At 34.2% G+C, this 20,765-nt stretch overlaps 1 protein-coding gene across 2 annotated transcripts; it reads right to left on the bottom strand.

The window, feature by feature from the left end:
- Positions 1–751: 751 nt before the first annotated feature.
- Positions 752–16,166, bottom strand: LOC117331898. Of its 2 annotated transcripts, none has more exons than XM_033890862.1 (2): positions 14,557–16,166; positions 752–1,622 (listed from the first exon to the last, which is right to left on the bottom strand). In XM_033890862.1, exon 1 carries the CDS (start codon positions 15,622–15,624, stop codon positions 14,560–14,562), a length of 1,065 nt encoding a protein of 354 aa, XP_033746753.1. In that variant the 5' UTR covers positions 15,625–16,166; the 3' UTR covers positions 752–1,622; positions 14,557–14,559. The 2 variants fall into 2 exon arrangements, 1 of the variants encoding a protein (XP_033746753.1); XR_004533692.1 differs by lacking the exon at positions 752–1,622 and adding an exon at positions 3,542–5,400 and having other exon boundaries at positions 13,297–16,166.
- Positions 16,167–20,765: the final 4,599 nt, after the last annotated feature.

The following is a 20,765-nucleotide window of genomic DNA, read 5'->3' as shown; positions in this document are numbered from 1 at the left end:
GTGGCAAATTAGAAGTATATATCATTTCCAGTATCTAGGTCTATCATATTTAACGATGAACATTTAGAACTTAGAAGTGCAAAACTTGAATCAATATTACTTCGTCTCCATTGTCTAGGTATCCGTATACCCGATACCATTAAATGTACATAGTTCGGTCATCATTCGAGGTAAGAAGTGTTTGGCTAGCTTTCGGTACTCCAACAATGTTAGAGGATTACACAAGAAGCTTTAGACTGGCGTCGGTAGGTATCATAACAAATAAACAGCCAGAGACCTTTCATTGACCAAAATAGCTTTCTGGGTGCGACATTAGGTACAAGGATGGGAGCTCCCAATTAAGTTGCCGTTATCAACACCAGAACCTCTATTCTAAGCCCACCTTCAAATCAGTTCGAAATCATAATATGCAATATTTACCCCCTGAGTTGGAGTTAATTGTGGTATATATAAATCTATCTTATTGGTACAGATCATGGCATTGAGGTATATATAAATATATCTCATTGGTACACATCATGGCATTGAGGTATATATAAATCTATCTCATTGGTAAAGATCATGGCATTGAGGTATATATAAATCTATCTCATTGGTAAAGATCATGGCATTGAGGTATATATAAATCTATCTCATTGGTAAAGATCATGGCATTGAGGTATATATAAATCTATCTCATTGGTAAAGATCATGGTATTGAGGTATATACAGAATAAGGATTCAGAAACAGATAGACATTTATATAAATATATCTCATTGGTAAAGATCATGGCATTGAGGTATATATAAATATATCTCATTGGTAAAGATCATGGTATTGAGGTATATACAGAATAAGGATTCAGAAACAGATAGACATTTATATAAATCTGTCTGATTGGTACAGATCAGGGTATTGAAGTAAGTATACCCAAATTAATGATTCAGAAACAGATAGACATTTGAACATGGTATTTAAGTCAAACATGGTTTACACGACGTATCTTAATTTTCATAGTATGCAATTGATAGCACATAATTGTGTAATAAGTCTACAATTCCAATACAATTTGCCCACTACATTACCTTTCTTTCATAGTATTTATATAATATATATACGTATCCACTTATATTGATAAGCTCTCTATCTTACATATCTTTCCTTTGATATTTCCAGTCATGTTTATCAGTGTTTCCCGCTCTATATATATATATAGATGTGAACGATCACCAAGTAAAAAGGACATTGGTGTTTGATGCTTAGTTCTGAAAACTGTACAGTGACAATACTTCTATCGAATTAACAACATAACCTATTTAATCACGCCTTAGGTATCAACCTTTTCATTCTATAGCATAAAATGTCACATAATATCACTATTTGTTATCTTACATTTTACTATTTCATTCGCACAAGATAATGAATACTTCAATTGTTGATATTTAAAAAAGTTCATACATTTGATTGTTAATGTTCTGATCATGCTTGGGAATCTCTAGTGCTGTCCCTCGATCTGATTAAAAACAGACCATTGTTATACACTACGTCATAACGACGATCTGTATTGTAATCACTTTGGCTGTCCATTTGCTGGTTGCGTCGTAATTAGTAAAGCTACCAGTCAACTCTCCGGAATGATTATCTGAAATGGAACGGACCATTGTTCATATGGATACGTAGGCGAGTATACAATTAAAAATATTAACACAAAAGAGGCGTTATCACAGGAAAAACTTGATTGAAGCATATATGAACCTTTTCCGACATACAGAAACTTATCACGTAACAATGCTGTAGGCACTCAGATAACAAAACATTAATAAGAGTGGGCGTTCAATAATTACTCCAAATTAGAAGTCAACATAGAAACTTAAACATGTGGTTGAGAACAAACGTAAATGGATGTGTTACTCTGAATTCTACCATGTTTGCTATGTAACGCCAGTTTTGATTGGTTTAAAACCATGTATTATTTTCCAATAACCCACGCTCGTGCCAATAATACACGGTAGTGAGTCACGGCTGTTACAATTTTATATATCTAATATTCACACATTTTATAAAAGGTTACTATAGCCGAGTGGGCTAATGGGTTAGTCTTTCAATAATTTTTTATCACGATGCGAGTTCGAATCCTACGGAGGCCCCCCCCCCCCCCCCCCCCCCCCCCCCCCCCTTTTATTTTTTTTTTTTTTTATCCTTTTTTTTCAAAATCAATGCCATATGATAGATGCTCTTGATCGTAGTACTGTATTGCCTGTATATTTCATCAACAAATAATGCAATACTCCAGAAATAAATTACAAGGTTTTCACGGGGTTTCTTTGCTTTTTTCTATTAGAAAGAGGTCGATCTCAGAACTAAACAGTACATGGTAGAATAGAAATAATCAACTTTGACTCGTGTATTGTTGCAGGATATACAACTCGGACTCGGATATTTGCAATTTTAATTAATAACTCAGGCCTGCGGCCTTCGTTATTAATTTAATTGCAAAATATCCTCGTCCTCGTTGTATATCCTGCAACAATACACGAATCATCGTTAATTATTTTTTAAACATAATAATCTAAAACGGGTATGGACGCTGGAGTTACATAATCTTCTGCTCAGGAAGGAGGGTGATATTGTTGTCATCTGTTGTTACCGTGCAATAATGGTGTATTTGGTCTTTTTGTACTAGTTCATTACAATTGAAATCTAGATTTAAAATGTCGAAGGGAAGTTTCGCGATGTGAATAAAGTACATTGTATTACCTCAATTATGTGTGAAAAAAGATAGGGATAAACAATTTTTAATATGAAACTCGTAATTAAATATTGTACAAAGATTGATTAGTTAATTAGACTTCCTTGTCCATACAATGATATCGGATAGTGTAAGAGCTTTGAATACGTCATACACTAATTCATTCACCAATAAAACCTAACGTTCTGTAGCAGTGATATTGTTGGTTTCGTATTTGTTGTACACCTAATAATATTTCTTCTTGGTGATTACACTGGCCAAGCTTATCTTAATTGCCCCGTAAATCAAATATAATTAATCGAAATTGGAATCTGATATAATAAAAGGAAATTTCATGTTGTTGATAGAGTGCAAATAATTAACTATATATGTTTGTTGTGGAATATCGAAGTACATGTAGTTCGTTAAAGCAAGGATATTTATTAAAACAGAAATAATTATTCAAACTAATCTGTTTTTGTATTAATTTATATGAGTTATAGAACATTACCATATCATTCATTTCACTTTTTTGAATTTTAACTCCGTTAAAACAGTGTGGCAATGTGTCAGTTTGGTTTTGTGATAGGATACCTCAAAGTAATAAACAAACAAAATAAAATGAAGTTATATTAAGAAATACACATATTTTATGCAATTAAAATATGGTAAAACAAGAAAAACTACGTGTTGTGTATAAATGGAGCGGATTTGAGCCTCAAACCGACACGTTGAATCATTGTACCCAGGTTCGCTGAACTCGAGTCCGTCAGAATCTTACATTCGGGGCAATAATTTGTAAGTCTGGCAAATAAACACAAACTCAATAGATATAAAGTTCAAGTAGTTTTATTGAAATAACAAATATATATACGATATTAAAGGACATAACTATTGTCTCGTATTCCGTAATCTGCCACAAACACACACACTGACACTACAAAACATGGCTATATATATACCAGAGCATACGTTATTATAACTAAATGGCTATACTGTCGAACACCTTAAAATAGACGACAGTAAAAACTCTGAATTAAAATCCTATATAACTCTTCTAATACTCCTACGACTGTGACTGGTAAACTACTCTATACCTAACAAAACCATGTCAAAAAGTGTCCCACATTATTTATCTATAACTATTCATATAAGGGAATGAGAGCCAAAGCAGACTTGTTCACCGTGTTAAATAGACAAATCCGGAAATGGAATTATTTTGATTTATCATCCATTTTAAATCATAATGTGTAATTAGACCAGCGGCACTCTCAGCGTAAAATTCTCCTCTAAAACATAGAATATATCGACATAACGTGTTATTTCTAACTTGACACACAGACTGACTCCTAATTTCTTATCACTCTAATCTTTGTTGGAAACTTAATATTTAAGTGGTCTGTTGATTTTTCCATAACAAAAAGTGAACAGACCTCTACAAGTTTAAGGCCTGACCAAATTTTAGCGTAGTATTTTCAGTGTTCAACTGGTTGATATTTTGGTAGATCACTAGTTAAATAATCAATAAAACAGGTATGGAATGTCATTGTCTACATTTAATCGTCCAATGTTTATGTAATATTAATATTTATAGATAGGTATGTGAACACATTTGTATTAAGATTCGGTTACATGCAGGTACGACTGTTTTATGAGTCTGTAGTAACGCTCAAATACACATCTGTGATCAGACTCAAATACTTTTTTTATAAGTCTGATATCTGAATAAACAGTTTTTAATGATTTGAAGATATTTCAGAGAGGCTTCACGTCGTATGTAATTTTCCTTAAAACTGTTATTTCCTGATTTAAGTGAGTTTAAAGGAAGCTTGGTTGAGCCCGGATCTCATGCTTGCGGATAAAATGGTTTCATGTATACGGACCTTGGGTTTCCTACCTAGGACCTACCGTCACAGGACAAGCGCTACATTTTTATCGAACCGCAATATTTGATCTCATCTCACGTTTTCTAGTCCAAAGTAAGATATTATCGATTTTGGCTTAATATAAGTCAAATCCTGAACAGGACACTTCACAGGCAGGTAGTACAATATGTAACACTCCTTCCATGAGCATATTGTGAATACAAAAATATGAATGCAACTGGCATCTTATGCTTCTGTTGTTTTAAAAGTAGTCACTGAGCGGTTCAGGTCGCATCAACAATTAGAAATAAGGAATAGTTACGCTTTCATATTGAAAACTTAAGTATTACATAACACCCAAACCTCTTTAAATTACAGCCAGCAAGCCGAGAAATTATGTTATCAAAGGGGAACAACTCTTATTTACAGACAGTAATCAGTCTTGCTCAAGTAAAATGTGCATAGTAAGCAAAGGAAATTAGTATTTGCAATAAAGGACAAAGATTTATTTTTCATAATTATTATTATTGAATAAGTAATGGAAGATTAATTATAAAATATAATGTAGTTAACTGTACCATAGTACTAAAACTTGGTAAAATTACATTTGCTTTATTTTCAACTTGTTTTGTTTGAAATCTTGTTACGCATCCTACATCATGGAAACTGAGATAATAAAACAGTAGTATTATATTCTTTTGACTACAATTTTGCTTATTCCCCAGCATCATCGCCCTCTGCAACCAATGAGTATCTGATCATCCCAAATTACAAATATCAGTAATCGCCATTATTTGAATTTGAAAATATTTGTTCCTTTTCCACACCTTAGTTTAAACATACATTTTTATTGAAAAATTCAATAGGAATTGGACACAAGTTATTCAACTTATATATCGTCCTTTTCCATATACAAGTATGAGATGATATATACAATGGCAGCAATTATAATGAATGATGATGACATATATAGAGAATACATGGTCAGTGTCTTAAAATATAAGCTGTATTTTGGCGAGGGTAAAGAAAGACAAAAGTGGCGAGCCTTGGCGAGCCACTTTTGTCTTTCTGTCCCGAGCCAAAAATACAGCTTATATTTTAAGACACTGATCATGTATTCTATTTATCCTGCAACATACATCAAAATAATCATCAAAAATAATTATTTTGAAGTGAAACGGTGTCAAAAATGACAGAAATATATTCGCCTTTTAAACCTAGTTTCACTTTGAAGTAGGTCAGTCGAACTGACGCACGTGCTAAGATTCCAAAATACAGCTGTTTTCCGTCACTGCCGTATACAGCAAAAATATGTACGGTGGGTGTATTCCGACAATGCGGTGGCAGTTGCAGGATAAATACGTATATATAAAAGAAACACAACATTAATTATTATAGGTGACAAGAAATAATACACTTGACATACCCATAATTTATATAGAAAGTAAGCTTTCCATTACATGGCGTTTTGTATACATATTATTAGATATATACTATAATTATGTAGCTGAAGATATAAATACACTGTACTATAAGTCATGAAAATTAAACCACTACAGAAAACGTTCAGTATTTTTTATGTATTCTTGGACTATTAAACGTATATTTTCATTATCTTTTTCGCTTAGGTCATCAGATCTATTAAGTATCAACTTCAAATCAATGTTAACATTGTGTACTGATAATTTTCTCAAAAGAATTGCACATTGGTTATTAAAATGATTACACTCGAAAAAGTAATGAAATGCGTTTTCAACAGGAAAGGAACAATTGCAAAATGGATACAGAATTACATTAACTTTATAAAGGTCACCATTTAATTTTTTTTATATTTGTTTTATTTTTTAAGACATTTTCAATACATAAATGTATAAGAACCACACACACACAAACACACATCAATTCCAATTGGTATGGTTTGCCTGTCATCACAATCATAATCGTATCATACTAATCATCATCATAACCTCATCATCATCATCATAGAAATCAACATCAAAATATCATTATCATCATCATCATCATCATCATCATCATATTCATCATCATATTCATCATCATATTCATCACCATCATAACCTCATCATCATCATAGTAATCATCATCATCATAGTAATCAACATCAAAATATCATCATCATATTCATCATATTCATCACCATCATAACCTCATCATCATCATAGTAATCATCATCATAATCTCATCATCATCATAGCAATCATCCAAATCTCATCATCTTCATCATCATCATCATTGTACTCTTATCATCATGCTTATCATCATCATCATCATCATCATCATCATATCATCATCATCATCATATTCATCACCATCATAATCTTATCATCATCATAGTAATCATCATTGTAATCTTATCATCATGCTAATCATCACCATCATCATCATATCATCATAACCATAATCTCATCATCATCATAATCATCATTGTAATCTTATCATCATACTCAACATCATACTAATCATCATCATCAATTAAACAAGGAGATAAATACATAAAAAAAAACATACATACTCCTATACTTGTATATATATTCTGATAAACATACATTCACCCACACACACACACATACATATTCAGTTTCCTGGTAGCCTGATCAATCCTGTCGAGGGTTCAGCTTCTGTGTTGGTCATATCAACTCTTGCCACGTCAACTGAGCCATCGGCACGATTAACCAGGCTCCACACTGATTACACCAACTACATCTAGCATTTACACACAAAACATACATACGCATTCAAAACAATATCATACCCACATGTACCTGAGAGAGAGAGAGAGAGAGAGAGAGAGAGAGAGAGAGAGAGAGAGAGAGAGAGAGAGAGAGAGAGAGAGAGAGAGAGAGAGAGAGAGAGAGACTAGACAAGAGATCACAAAAGCATTTTGATAATTAACATTGATTTCAATTGTTATTTATTCAAGTGGTACCATAAACATATAAACTCCAGCATCCAGCAGCTCAAGTAGGGAGAGGTAGTTTACATACAAGCATATACAAGGTACGCATGTATATTTACATAAATAACAATACATGTATTATCATATATTGGCACACTAAATCAAAATTGTAAAGAAAATTAACTATCAGATAGTTCAATAAGTTTTTCCCATTTTTTCCATTCATTTTCACATTTCAGCTGTGCACCTTCACCTTTACTATTGGCTATATACTTTTGAAATATGTAATGTTCTTTAATTGACTTAAGACTTTATGCAAGCATCTTGTTTTGTATATAAAAAACTTAATTATGATCAAAATTTCATTATCTATTCTATTTAAAGGAGAATATCTATTATTTAAAAACACACCAAAAAGAAAACTTTGTTTATTGTATTGAAATGGGATATACAGCGCATCCAAAAGTGTCTCTATATTTTGCAAAAATCTCTGAGTTTCTCTACATTCCCATAAAATATGAACGATAGTTTCTCTTTCACGATTACATAAATTACATATTGGATTATTTACTAATCCCACTTTGAATAATAACGAATTTGTCGTTAAAATATTTTGAACTATCCTATACTGGAACCATTGTAATTTTGTGCTTTTCGTAACCCTGAAAGGATTATTATAAATATTGACCCAATTCAATTCAATATCTTCAAATGATTCTTCCCATTTTCTTCTACCAGTTGATATAAGAGCATTTTTTACCATAATATTATAAAGATCCTTTGTCCCTTTGACACTTTTCATGAACAATAATATATTATTGGGAATAACTGGATATACTATTTTCGTGTGATTCTCAACATTCAGCCTCGTTAAAAGTACTTTGACAGCTGAGATTACACCCTGAAATTGAAGAAAGTTTGTATTGAGCTGATATATCTCTTTAAATTCTTGAAATGTATAGAAGGAATTTGTACCAGGATCTTTTACCAAATCATTAATTATTGTTACACCTCTGTTATGCCAGGACTTGTAAAAGACTGTCTTCCCTCCAATAGTTATACTTTTATTATATCAAAGAGGTATTGTCAATGTACCTGTCAGCCTTTTTATTTTTTTCTTTCACCCCCCTCAGCATCAATAAATTGTTTCCATGCTTTTAAAACATCTTTCCAGAATTTATTCTTACAATTTGTTCGACATTCCTCAATAAACTCGCTACCACATGTTGATAATTTTTGCATATCAGTGTGTGATTCAAAAATAATTTGCCATTTGCATGTTTTTTTTAAGCAATCGCCTTACCCAGCTAAGTTTCAATGAATCAATAAATAGTTTTACATTTACCATTTTCAGACCCCCTTCATGATAATTTTGTGTTATAATATCTCTCTTTACTTTATCTACCTTACTATTCCATAAAAAGTTAAAAAGGATTGAGTTGAGCTCTTGAAGAAATTGTTCATTTGGATTAGGTAGAGAAATAAATAGATGGTTGAATTGAGATAATAAAAGAGACTTAAGGCTATTCTCCCTATGGGTGTAAGTATTCTTCTACTCCATGTCTTTATAAGTGCTTTAAGTTTAATTAACTTTTTATCAAAATTTAGTTTGGGAATTACATGCAGGTTCACATCAAATTCAATTCCAAGCAATGTGAATTTTGTTCTTCCCCACTGTAAATTTAATTCGGGTAGGAAGGTATCATCACTGTAACTTTTGCTCCCTATCCAAACAACCTGTGTTTTATCAACATTAAGTTTTAACCCAGAGATGTTTGCAAAGGTGTTCAACTCAGTAATGGATTCCTTTAAAGATAATTCCGAGCCATTAAGTATAAGTGTGGTATCATCAGCATACTGCGAAATTAGAATGGGAAAAATTGCCTACATCTATGCCCTTAATCTTTTTGTTATTTCTTAACCTGATTCCTAGAATTTCAACACACAGAATAAAAATATATGGGGAAATCGGGTCCCCTTGACGACAGCCTCTTTTGATGTGAAGAAAAGGTGACAAATTTCCCCCCTGGTTCACAGTTGCAGTAATATTACTATTAAACAATTTAACCCATTTTTGTATACCTGGCCCAAAATTAAAAAATTTCAGAACTTTATTTACAAATTTCCACGATACAGAATCAAAGGCTTTTTCGAAATCTAACATGAGTAACATACCCGGAATATATTTTTCCTCCGCATACTGCATAATATCATAAACAAGTCTTGTATTCTCCCCAATATAGCGACCAGTAAGAAATCCTGTCTGATCTTCACATATTAATTTATCTAAAACATTTTTAATCCTACTTGCTATACATCCTGAGGCTATTTTATAAACTATATTTAGAAGGGTAATGGGTCGCCAATTTTTTAAAAATTGTCTGGGCTTATCTCCCTTAGGAATACATGTTATTACACCTTGTTTTTGGGTTACAGACAACATCCCCTTGATATATCCAAAATTTATAGACCTGACTATGAAAACCCCTAACTGTTTCCAAAAACATTTTAAAAATTCAGCTGTGAAACCATCTGTGCCAGGACTTTTATTATTTTTCATATTTTTCAAAGATTTAGCTGCCTCGTCTACAGAAATCATCCCTTCCAAACTTCTAGCCTCATTGTTATCTAATTTTGGAACATCATACATATCTAAATAATCTGTTAAGTCAATATCCTCTGTATCATAGTTATCATCATATAATTTTTCATAATAAGAGTGAACCTCCTTGAGAATAGCACCCTGATCTGTTAATGTAACGTCATTGTCTTTTTCAATCCTAGGTATAATCTTAGATGTAAAATTCCTATTCTCTAGACTAAAAAAATATTTTGTTGGCCTTTCGCCTTCTACAAGCCATCTTGCCCTTGGTCGAATAACACTGCCTTTAATTTCATTAACTCTAATGTTTTCTAATTCCTTTTTCTTACCCTCTAATTTTTCAATGTCTACCTGTTCTTGTTCTTCCAAATTTTGAATGGTCCTCATAAGATAATCCTCATTCTTATTTAGTTGTTTCTTTTTAAATGATGAATAAGAAATAGTTTTACCCCTAATTTCCATGAGCACAGTTTCAAGAAAAAGCTGGTCATTAATGACAAATTCAATATCTGTATCTGGAATATTACTAATATTATCCCTATTGTAGATTGGTAAACAATACAGACATTTTATATCTAGAATGACTTTTTTAATTAACTTGAGGTGAGGTCACCATTTAATGCACTACAACCATGTCGGAGTCTTGTATGTATAACATCACGTTTTCTGTTTCCTATGGTCAGTCTAGTTACAGGTTTTTTCGGTTTAATTTTTTGTTTAAATTTTGACACAGTTTCTGAAGACCGTATTGAAATGTCTAAATAATTCCAAAATTTCACAGTACTAGGAAGGAATGATTTTTCAAATAATTTAAGGCGACATCTAGGTGGTATATAATTTTGATTATTTCTTAAGTTATAATTAATATTTTCGTTAACTCTGTTTGTCAAAATGTCATTTAAGTAAGACGGAGCCAAATTATGGTGCATTTTATAAAATAATAACAATTTCTTTTGTTTCCGTCTTTCAGATAGTGGTTCCCACCCAGTTTCTAAGTATAGAGATTGCCGACTTGCGAAAGAAGTTAAACCTGTAACTATTCTTGCCGCTTCTAATTGAATTTTCTCTAATTTTTCCGAATCTGTATTGTTAATCTCCAAATCTATATATTATAGATAGACTCCAAATGAGGTTCAGTTAGTAATATGACTGTATATTCATGTGCCAATAATTCATTCAATATCTGAAATTTTATTACGTTCACTCCTTGTGTTAAGATGGGAAAATGACAATTCACTATGTTCATGATCGGGTCCGGGATTGGTTTCAATGTCGTTACATAGAAGTAGTATTAACAAAACTGTTAAAGATAAATTATGATTTGTTAAAGTGATAAGTAGTATATATCATTCCCTTCCTTAGTATGCTACTTGATTTGAAAAGAATGTTTAACAATATAAAAAGTATTGATACATCTATTGAAAGAACACCAAAATGTATTGAAGTAAAAACGCCATGTGTTTTCGCATAGTGTGTCCCAATCGCCGCTCTGTATAATACTATATCAATAGTCATTTACATATCTGAGTAGAGCATAACAAAAAAGAAAAATAGAGGCTTTGGGACACGCATGTTGAAATAACAAACATTTTGGTACTAGTATGAAACAAACGATCAAGTATAAACAAAAAGCAAATACAAAACATAAGAAAGAAGCAGTTGAACACAATGAGCTATCAAACATATTTACAAACATTTGTGTTTACGATTCCTTCGTGAAGGAAGGATAGACAGCAAGAACATTTTAAAAATAACATTTAATAACCGTGTATCATATATTGTTTACACTAATATACTGGAATCACTGTGAAAAATTAGTAAAATAGAAACATTTCATATTTAGTTTAACCATATATTCAAGACGACCAATTTGTCCAGAAAAAATAAATTGTACAATAGACCTCAACTTGAAAATATAATGAAAATGAAGTTGAAATAAATGGCGATGAAGGATGGGTAAAGTGAAACAGAGTTAAATTGTGTATTAGATATTCAAGTTCGAGTTGACGTTTACACTTGACCATACCTAACATACGGATATATATATCACGTTGTATATTTCATTGAATAAATTGTAGATAGGCATTTCAATCGACCGAAGTTACTGGAAGTGAAATAAATTTAAAGCGTTGTGAAATCCGATCAATTCTTTCAACACTTCTTAACTGACACATAAAGTATATAATATTTCAAAACGCAAAGTGAGCATTTACATCATGCACCAAGTCAATTGCAACCGTACAGGAACCGACTGGTTGATATAATAACGGTTTTGATGATGAAAAACGACAAAAGACTTGAGTAATGTTATGACGAGTATGTACACAATAGATAGATACTGCATATACAATTTTTTTTTAATTTTTTTTTATGGTTGATAGATTTATATACAAACATACACACGTATTTACATATATATATATATTGTATGTATTATAGGTTTACTAATTAACTTATGTAGCCATTATGACAGGCATAAACAATGAACAAAAAGCAGGGGGTGGTAAGGAACACATTGTTCATAAGATAGGCTTAGATGGGAAATGGTAACAATTATTAAATAGATTGTCCTTCAATGCGAGTTTAACTCCTTTTTCATTTATTCATTCAGAGTTCATCTTTTACCATAATACAAAATAATATATCATACTCGTTGTACCTCGGCTCTATAAAGAGACAGTATAATGAATTATACAATAACTTCAAAGTATTTTTTAAAATTCAAAGTATTTTTCAAACAGATGAGAAAAGATAATTACGGAATCATACACTTCGTATAGACGGTTATTTTTGCGTGTAACGAACTTCGCGATTCCCATTTAAAATACCAAAAGTATTTATTTTGAATAATAATCATGATAACAAGACTCGATTTGGCAATAAGAAAAACTACAAGATACATATATTACATAGTGGATCACGTTAGTGTCCCGCAAAATCGCGTAAGCTCCGTCAACGCAAAAACGGCCGGCTGTATGGTATGTATACACACAGTCATACAAGTTATAATATTCTAACAGAGTTTGTTTATATTACTCATCACTGCCGAACATACCACTTGTCGATATCGTCGTGTGTTCTGATAAGGATTTTACGACTGGTGGGGGTTTCTTTCTGGAATATGCGACCATCCATGGTCCAAAATGCGTCAATGCTCCCGTCATTTTTCAGCTGAAGAAGATGCGCGACAAGACCTTTCCACACCTATCCTACACACCAAATACACATGTGCGTATGATAATCGCCTATTCTCGCACACCAATCAATAATAGTCGTCCTTACGAGAAAAAATCAATCTAACAAACACCCCTTAAAAACTAGACATTTTGTCGTTCTTTTGTTGAAAGTGAAATATCTTATCGGCCTTTCCATAGATAACCGATAACAAAATTTAAAAAAAACCATCTCATTTTTATAATTTCTAAGCGTAACAGAGCGCGTGATTAATTAAATATAAATCAATGTCTCCGCTAGGGATCGAACTCGGCACTTCTGGTTTACTAGTCTCTGGCCGAGTGGTAGATTGCGGTTAGTATTTATCAAGGTTACATAAACATAATGCCAGATATCAGACGTGAATCCGGTATTATTCGTCCTGAACAAAGCCGCTTTGGACTTCACCAGTCAAGGACACCGACGCTTGCATAGAAAATGAGAATTAAAAAAAAATGATATCAGTGGTATGTGTACTGTGTGGTACTTTACAGAGTACACATACCACTGTCATATAAAAAAAATGAAAATCACATTTCCTATGCAAGCGCCTGTGGTCAAGGAGATATGTTATGAAATGTAATGGAAGTTATGGACATTCATCTTCGATAGCAATATGCAAATTTATACGTGTTTTAATATTTGCATTTTAAAAAATGTGAAAGTGTGAAAATAATTTAACTTTAGTTGTACTAGCATTTCGGGTATATGTCTGGTTATTCTTAACAAGGTGGAGTATTTCAAACAATCAATAAACCAAAGGCTGTATGTTGGTATGAAATACTAGCACCGGGAAAATATTCTGTGTAACACTAGAGAAGAATCCGATATTAGTAGTTCTAAGAGATCATCGCATACGGTAGATAGTAGTTAATAAGGTATAAGTGGCATATTATGTGATACCTATCTCAGACTGAGTTGCTAAGTGAGCGTTCAAGAGTTTTGAAAGTTTGACCAAGATGATGTGCTGTAACGATATATAACAGAAGAAAAAAAACAAGTACATTGTTTGTGGAACCAAGACTACCCAAAGGTATTCACACTGCATCGTTGTTACTGCAAGTAATTTCCTTGTGATATCTCATTGAATGGTCATGAATTGACGATTGCAAACTTTAGACCCCTACATTAGTTGACCATTCATTGCAACCCTGGTATTACTGTTTATCCAGTCTACACAATATCCCTGTCTTTATTGTGACAAGACGTTGTGATGTGACATACTATTTGTTAATACCGAATATATCTTACCTTCTAATAAGAATACCTAAACGTCACCACATTACCGTAATTGTCACCAACCCACACTTCGTTACCGTGTATCGTCATGCAACATGGGATGGTATCCATTATCATCAAGGTCTTCAGTGGCTCGCAAGATGGACTCAAAAGTTGAACAGTGTTACTAAAAACTTCAGTTGTCAAAATGTTGTCTCTTGAATCAAATATGACCCCAGTCAGCTCAAAACCTCCCATTACGTTGCCGGTTATCACGCTGGGTCCTCTATAGATAAGTACAGGACGTAGGCCCTTATCAAGAAGGATCAGCTCACTTCGTCTTTCATTAATTTTGTTAATCACTGCTACTCGTGTTCCAGTGTTGTTTACGCAAATTTCATCTGGTAAAACAAATATGTTCCGACCACATCTATCATTCTTACACCTTTTTTTCTTTCGACCCCACCTGTTATACCTGTCCAAAACACGTGTGCTGTCCTCTGTTACGTCACAGCCGTCCTCATCGTACAGCGTAACGTAGATATCCCCAGAAGGACCGGTACATATACAGTTTGGTATTAGGGGACTGGTGTCGATCTTCTCTATAATCTCACCACTCGGCAGTTCCATCTCCTTGATACATTCCTGGTGTGTACAACAGAATAGTAACCGGTTATCTGTAGTGACAGTAAAGCCATCGGTCTTAGTTCCCAGGTTGATAGAGTGTTTAATTTGGCCAGTTCCGTTGGAATGTTTAACACTATTTCTGTCTGTGCATTTAAGCAAACAAACATCTGGTTCAGGAGAAAACATATAACGTATCTCATCCTTTTGGGAAAGTTGAAAGGACTTAATCTGTGTCACTTCGATATTTGATTCTCTTTGGATGGATCCAACAAAGTCAGATGAGATGTTGGATTTGTCATCTTCTTCCTCACATGTATTCACAGTAGTGATGTTATCATCACCCTCTCCTGTAATAGTCCCCAACATTTTCTCTACTTCCGTGCCATTGACAATCCCCGGCAAGAATTTCAGGTTCTGTATGTCAGGCTTCGGGATACGACTGGTGTCCGGGATCTCCACGTCCCTAGCGACCATGATCACCTCCACGTAGTCGTTCAGTCTTCTGTAGCTGAGCCACCTTCTTCTGGAAAATTTCTATTCGGGACACTTGTTGTGTCAGTGCTATTTCCGTGTTGTCGATGACCGCCTTATTCTTATCGAGCTCAGTTTTATGTTTCTCTGCTACTTCCTTGTTTACGGTGTCCACTTCACCTTTGATGTCAACAACACGTTTTACGATTTCGTCACCAACGCGACTCGCTTCCATTTTCTGATCCTCCCTAATTTTAGCGAGACCTTTCAGGTCAGATTTGATCTCATCAAACACTTGACATTTGTCCTTTTCTACCTGTTCCAAGTCCTCACGAATAGACTGAGCGGCGTTCCGTAATGTCTGGAGTTTGTGTTCTGTATGTTCCCCTTCTTCAATACAAAATCCACAGACAAGAGGGTACTTTACACACGATTTACACACCATGAACACTTTCTCACTTGTGTGTTTAGGACATTCCATTGTGTGTAATAGTGATGAACCAAATGACAATGTTTCTGATAAAAATGTCCGACGTCCTATCGGTGACACATGTATAAGCGTAAGAGACAGTAATCGGATAGTCTTCTATTTATAGATTGTTATAGTCAGTTTTAAAAAACCTGCAGATGTATATTGTTAAAACACACACGATGTTTTTCTCATTTGTGTGTTCTCATAATGATATACAATGTCTTTAGGTCGATCTGCGATGTGTATGTAACCGAGGTAATAATTCCCCTTACCTGATTTAACTAATGCTCATAATCTAGAACTAAAACTGGAAATATTGATATCTTGACGACGACCCCCGTCTTGCGGTTGGTACATCATAACAAGGATATCGATCTAATGGGAATGGGGCACAGAGGAGGAGATTGAAGACTTGAAATCTCAGTATGCGTCTATAAGTGAGTAGATAATTAAGAATCTACTCAGGCACAGTCTCCCTGGGTATCCTCGGGGAAAATAACTAACCTAAACTTTTCTTTTTTTGATAACTGTTGAAAAAACTCTCACAGGACACTCATTCCTCACAGGACGCTCACATGTGTAATGCATCGTAACTTTGCCGGTACATTAGCATAATATGCACTCGTTCAATCAAAGTCAAATTTGGCAAATTAATCGGTTAGATGTTCATCTGTATGATACAGAAAAAATATTCGAAAATGTCACTTAACGAACTGCGGGGCGTGAAAAAACCTCACAGGGCACCCGCATGTGCGCTGCACCGTAACTTTGTCGTAAAAAATGCATAATATGCACACGTCCAATCCAAGTGAAATTTGGCATGGTAATGGGTTCGACGTTCATCTGTATGATACAGAAAAAAATATTTAAAAATATTACTTAACGAATTGCGGGGCGTGAAAAAACTCCCACAGGACACTCATTCCCCACAGGTCACTCATTAGGTGGACCGCTCATAATCAGCTATATTCTGAAATCATCCGTAGCCGGAAGCATGCAGCTAGTATTACACCTTGACGACAGGTAACTAGGATATTTCTAAAATGATTAAGTAAATAAGGCACGATCCGAAATACAACGTACATTAATAGCGTTATGATATATGAAATATAAAAAAAAAATTGGTTTACTGTTGATGCTAAAGTTGGTCAGTCGCTGTAAAACACCAACATTGTTGATTTCCTTGAAAGAAAGCTTATTTGATGGGTTATATAGTCTTTTTCCTACGAGTTTTAGCACTAGCAGGTAAATTTAGCTGTAAAAAATGATTTGTTGGCACTTAGACAAACGTCTTACTTAAATGGAATTCGATACATCAATACGTATTTTTTATTTCTCCCGTTTTATTACGTTATGAACATAATACGTTTACATGCCATTAAAGTTACCTTGTTTTTATTGTATTAATTAAGCCGGCCGTTTAATTGTTTCATGTTTAATCATCACAACATCTACTACGTGTAGTAAATTATTCAAATCAAAAATCTAACTCTTTGATTTGAATATCATTCAAGTTAATGTTTCTTAAAATGACCATTGGGTTTGCTTTTGAAATAAAGATCAGGTGTTTTTACTTTATATGATACAAACAGGATCCCGTCCTTGTAATGCAATGCAATTTTGTCACAAATCGTTATAATAACTCCTGGTTTATCCACATGAAGTAAATAAAATTATTGATTTACAGCCAGAGCAAAATTCTGTTCATCTAGCTGCCAATTAAACTTCTACAGATATATCCATTAGAGTGAGTACAAAAATGTATCTTGCAATATCTATAGTAAGATCAGTCTGTCGTAATTTATAAAATCAAGAACGGAAAAATAAAGCAGACAGCGTTTGAAACATGTTTTTTTTTTTATATTTTCTTAGCTGTAATTCATATCAACATTTCGGTATATGTATACAAAATATCAAATAAGTTTGTTTGTTTGTTTGTTTGTTTGTTGTTTTTTTTTTTACAATACAGTAGATTGAAAAAATTACTTTTGTGCTTTGGACACTGAGCTGTCGTTTACATTATAAAAGGCGTACATAGTCCGTAAGGTAATTGCTACATTCAATTAGGTATAGTTTTTGCCTTTTGTATAGATTGACTGTTGGTTCCGGATGCATGGCAACCACCACCAGAAAAAATGTCTTTTGCGTTTAACAGAACAAAATTGTTCCAGCTCAGTGTTCAAAGTCTGAAATTACCTTTCAACTGTTCAAAAGGAGGTGCATACTATTCAAAACCTTTACAAACAAAGTTTCCAATATGTTGTATATCATATAGAAATATGGAATATAGAAAAGTGAGAAATGAAATTTATATTTTATTCTATTATCGATACACATGATATCATTTATTACCAATGTTTCGATAATGAGCGTGTATAGTTAACATACAATTTAGCTCTAAATTGTATAGCTAAGTCGGTATAGAAGCAATATTTTATCATATTTAGTCCTCTGATAAATGGTGAATTTAGACAAAATACTTATTAACCTGAAGATTAGAAAAGTGCTATGTAAAAACACAGGTTCCATGTAAAAGACAGCTAATATGAAACAGGATATAACTGACACCCTATTGATAAACAACACCTACCTACTGTTGAAAAGAACAGAGAACAACCGTCTGTTAATATGTTAGACTTTTTTTTTTTTAGTTTAATTCATTTATGAATTGTGATTGTGTTTTTAAAGCCCCAATGTCTTTGCCTTTTATGCTGTATTCTAGTGTCCGGTACTGCCTTGCGTTATTGTACAGGTGTTAATTCTAAGTATTAGTGTAGGGCTCCTCTGTTAAGTTAAACTTCAATCTTACCATGCCTTATCTGTCTACTGGTCATTAATGTGACCTAACCTGTGTGCCACATTATACATGTTCCATTACACATGTGTAGCATGAGCGGCTGGATGAACGGTATTCACAGGGAATTTCTTCGAAGACAGATAATTGTCCACTGGCGTCTTATTTTAAGAACAGCATCATGTCAGTAACGGAAGTGGGTAGTTTTCAGTTCATGGACTATTTTAAAATGCCTTCTGTGCAATAAGTTATTTCTTTTTTTGTGTGTGTTAATCTAAATACTACTGCTCAGTGAAATGTACATGATGTTGTAGTGAAAATCGGGGGAGTTATCTCCCTTGGTTGGAGCTCATTCCGCACGTGAGCTAGTATAAAATCCCGCGGGGTGTCAGAGAGCGGTCTCTTTGATCCTGAACCCTGCAATGCACACATACAGCCACTAAACGTGAGTACTCGTCACTGTATTGTATGGGTTTTGGGATACGGGAGCATTCATTAGTCTTCTAGAGAAGGCTGGTGAGAACCCTACACCAGTTTTCTCTACACTGGTGTCAGAGTGTGTGAGAATTTCACGCCAAATTCTATTTTTTCTACATGTTTGTTCAACTTAGTGTCGTCCTGTTCCGGACAGCACGTGTCAGCGCCATTTTGTTTTGACCTGCACATGTTGCCTACGGAGCAGAACGACACTCTGTCGGACTATTAGGGTGTTTTTTTTGCTAACTATTTGTAGGTTAGGGTAGGTTGGAACGATTTAATTGTCGTTCCAACAAACATTTTTGTTTTTTTTCGTGTTTTTGCTGGTACACTTGATCGTGTGGGCCGCCCATGTCGGCGGCATACAAAGGCCGAGTGTACAATTATACAGTAACATAGGTTTTTTTTAATTAGAAATTAGTTTAGGTAGTTATTTTTATACGGCTACGCACCTGTGCTGTGGGCCGCCCATTATATTTTGGCGGCGTACGGAGGAGGTGTGTTATAATCGCACGTATTTTAGGTTAGAGTAGTTAGTGTTAGGAAACTTATTTTTAGTTATAGGAAATTAGTGTTAAGTTAGTATTAGGATAGCATAGATTAGATATAATTACATGTATTATTGGTGTTATTTTACATAGCACCACACAACAGTAGCCTACAAACACATGTAAAAACTGTGTTGTGTTCTTTATTTACACCACCCCTTTTGCATACAAAAACTGTGTTGTGTTCTTTATTTACACCACCTGTGTTGCCTTCTTTATTTTCCTGTGATAACCATGCCTTGTATTAATTTAAGGGAAGCAACAGAGGAGGAACTCTGTTCCCTTCCAGGTATAGGGGAAGTCTATGCAGGAAAGATAATAGAAATCAGGGGGAGGGAAGAATTAACATTGTCTTCCCTAAAGGAATTAAGAATTAGTAAAGACACTTGGCTAGATTGGATATGCCAGGGGAGGATTACAGGTATGAACCTGAGACCAACCTCACCACCCCATTCACCCAGTTCCTTGAGAGGGTCCCATTCCCCTGGGAAACATTTAGAAAGTCGCCTGGATAAACAGGACGATGCAATGAGGGACATGAACCTCAAGTTTACAGAGTTATGGGGAAAATTAGATAAATTTATGGTAGACAGGGGGACAGCGGAACTCTTGAAGGAGGAGTCCGCTGTTACCAGGTCAATTCCTGGTAAGGTGGTACAACCGGGAACAATTCAACTAACCACCCCTAGTGGGGCGCAGTACACCCATGACCAGGTACCACTAGACCCCCAGCCCTTAGAACCCAGAGTTCCTGACTTTCCGACAGTATGGGGGGAACCCACCCAACAACGGGAGGCACCAGGGGGGTTGGTCATGTCGGGGACCCTTCCACAGGGTAACCCTTATCTGGACA

This window comes from Pecten maximus, chromosome 7, assembly GCF_902652985.1.
Source record: "Pecten maximus chromosome 7, xPecMax1.1, whole genome shotgun sequence".
Lineage (NCBI taxonomy): Eukaryota > Metazoa > Mollusca > Bivalvia > Pectinida > Pectinidae > Pecten > Pecten maximus.
The sequence above is the reverse complement of the archived record's forward strand: the minus strand, read 5'-3'. Positions and strand labels throughout refer to the sequence as shown.